Source organism: Pteropus vampyrus, unplaced genomic scaffold, assembly GCF_000151845.1.
Source record: "Pteropus vampyrus isolate Shadow unplaced genomic scaffold, Pvam_2.0 Scaffold286, whole genome shotgun sequence".
NCBI classification, from domain to species: Eukaryota; Metazoa; Chordata; class Mammalia; order Chiroptera; family Pteropodidae; genus Pteropus; species Pteropus vampyrus.
Genome location: NW_011889067.1, coordinates 16,482 through 18,065, shown reverse-complemented (window position 1 = coordinate 18,065; position 1,584 = coordinate 16,482). Strand labels below are relative to the sequence as shown.

Sequence of the window (1,584 nt, the reverse complement as noted above, 5' to 3'; positions counted from 1 at the left end):
ACATGTTCAGGGGTATTAATGTCTCAGAGCAGAATTCATTTAGCAACGGAAAAAAATGTCTGTAATTGCTGACGTAGGGAATGGATGTTTTCGTTCCTGTAAGCTAAGCCATCTGATGATTTCTGTTAGAACCTCCAGGGATTTGTAACAAAATTTCATTCCCCCCCCCTTTTTTTTTTAAGCTGAAAGGAATTTGTGTGTTATACAGACAGGTCTTTGATGGCTGTTCCCGCTGGTTGTCTTTACCTTCCTTGTCCCACCACAAAGATCCTGTAAGCAGCTGGTCTAGGAAGTGATAGTGTTAGCTCATTCTGACACAGGATCTTGATAGTTTTAATGTTCCAGCTGGAAGCATTTGAGGAATTTTTAGTCATTTTCTGTCTATACACGTGCTGGCGTAACCTAAAGTCATCCTGCACATCTAAAGCGTCTCACGAGATTGTCAGAAGAAGTCCAGGGCCTGCAGGTGCTCTACCTGCTTGCATCCCTCCCGTGCCTGGCCACTGGGGGCCTGGAGGGCCAGGGGTGGGCACGGAGAGGCACTGGACAGTGAATCTGAGCCCCAGGTTCACTGGGGGCTCACTCCTCTTCCCTGCCCTGGCCCAGGGCTGGGAGCTCGGAGCTGTAAACGTGGATGCCAGGTCGACCTCAAAGGGAATTTTTAAACTTCAGACCAAGAAAACCATAGAGAGTCCACAGACAAGTTTGATCACATTAGGAACTCATTTTTACCAATAATCATAAACACACGTCATATCGATGTGATGTAAAGTGAGCAACTTTGATTAGACAACACATCACTTTCATAATAAAACTGTTTACAAATCTACAGTTTTTAAAAAATTAGGCAAAAAGATGGCATGATTGATTCATATCAAGTGTAAGTATTCCTACTTAATCATCCCAGTTAATTTATGATTCGGATATTAAAAACAGTGAAATACTTTCAGATTAATCTAGTTTCTCTCATCTATACTATCAAACAGAATTATCTAAATAAATATTTAAAAAAATAGTTGGTTTGCACTAATCTGTTTTAATAAATCCCTGTACTATCTCAGAATTTGCTGTGATCTCTCTCTACCCTCAAAACACATATATATGCAGACACAGAAATGCTCGAAATAGTTAATTACATTAAATTAATATGAAATATTTCCATTTTTGAATAAATGTTTCAGAATAAGACAGAGGGGCCTTTAGAAAATGTAGGATGAAAAAAAATCTTTGAGATGCTCAGAAATAGGCTATGTAATAAAGATCTCTGAAAGAACACCTAAAAAACTTGGAGTGCTAGTAATAATCCTATTATATATACCATTTTATCCATTTGATAAGCAGAGAATTGATGTAGGTAGAACATCAGGCCAAATGGCCTCAGGCAAATTGGTAGACAGGTGACCTGGTCTCCGAGGCCCCAGGTCCATCCTTGACCGAAGACCAGCTCTGGCACCTGCTTCTGCTTTGTCCCCATGCCCTGGGCCCTGGATCAGAACACCTGTCAGACACCCCTGAACTTCCAACTCTGGCTTGCACCTGTCAGTCCAGTGCGTGCTGACAGAGCTGTCTGATTGTTTGCTGATG

At 41.3% G+C, this 1,584-nt stretch overlaps 1 protein-coding gene across 1 annotated transcript in view; it reads left to right on the top strand.

Annotated features, from left to right (window-relative positions):
• Positions 1-1,371: 1,371 nt before the first annotated feature.
• Positions 1,372-1,584, top strand: part of LOC105302850 (transmembrane channel-like protein 3) — a gene marked incomplete at its 3' end in the record, with an annotated part of 16,321 nt that continues 16,108 nt past the window's right edge. Inside the window, exon 1 of the mRNA XM_023520942.1 lies at positions 1,372-1,397. Coding sequence (XP_023376710.1) covers positions 1,372-1,397 — 26 coding nt within the window. The remainder of the gene's footprint in view (positions 1,398-1,584) is intronic.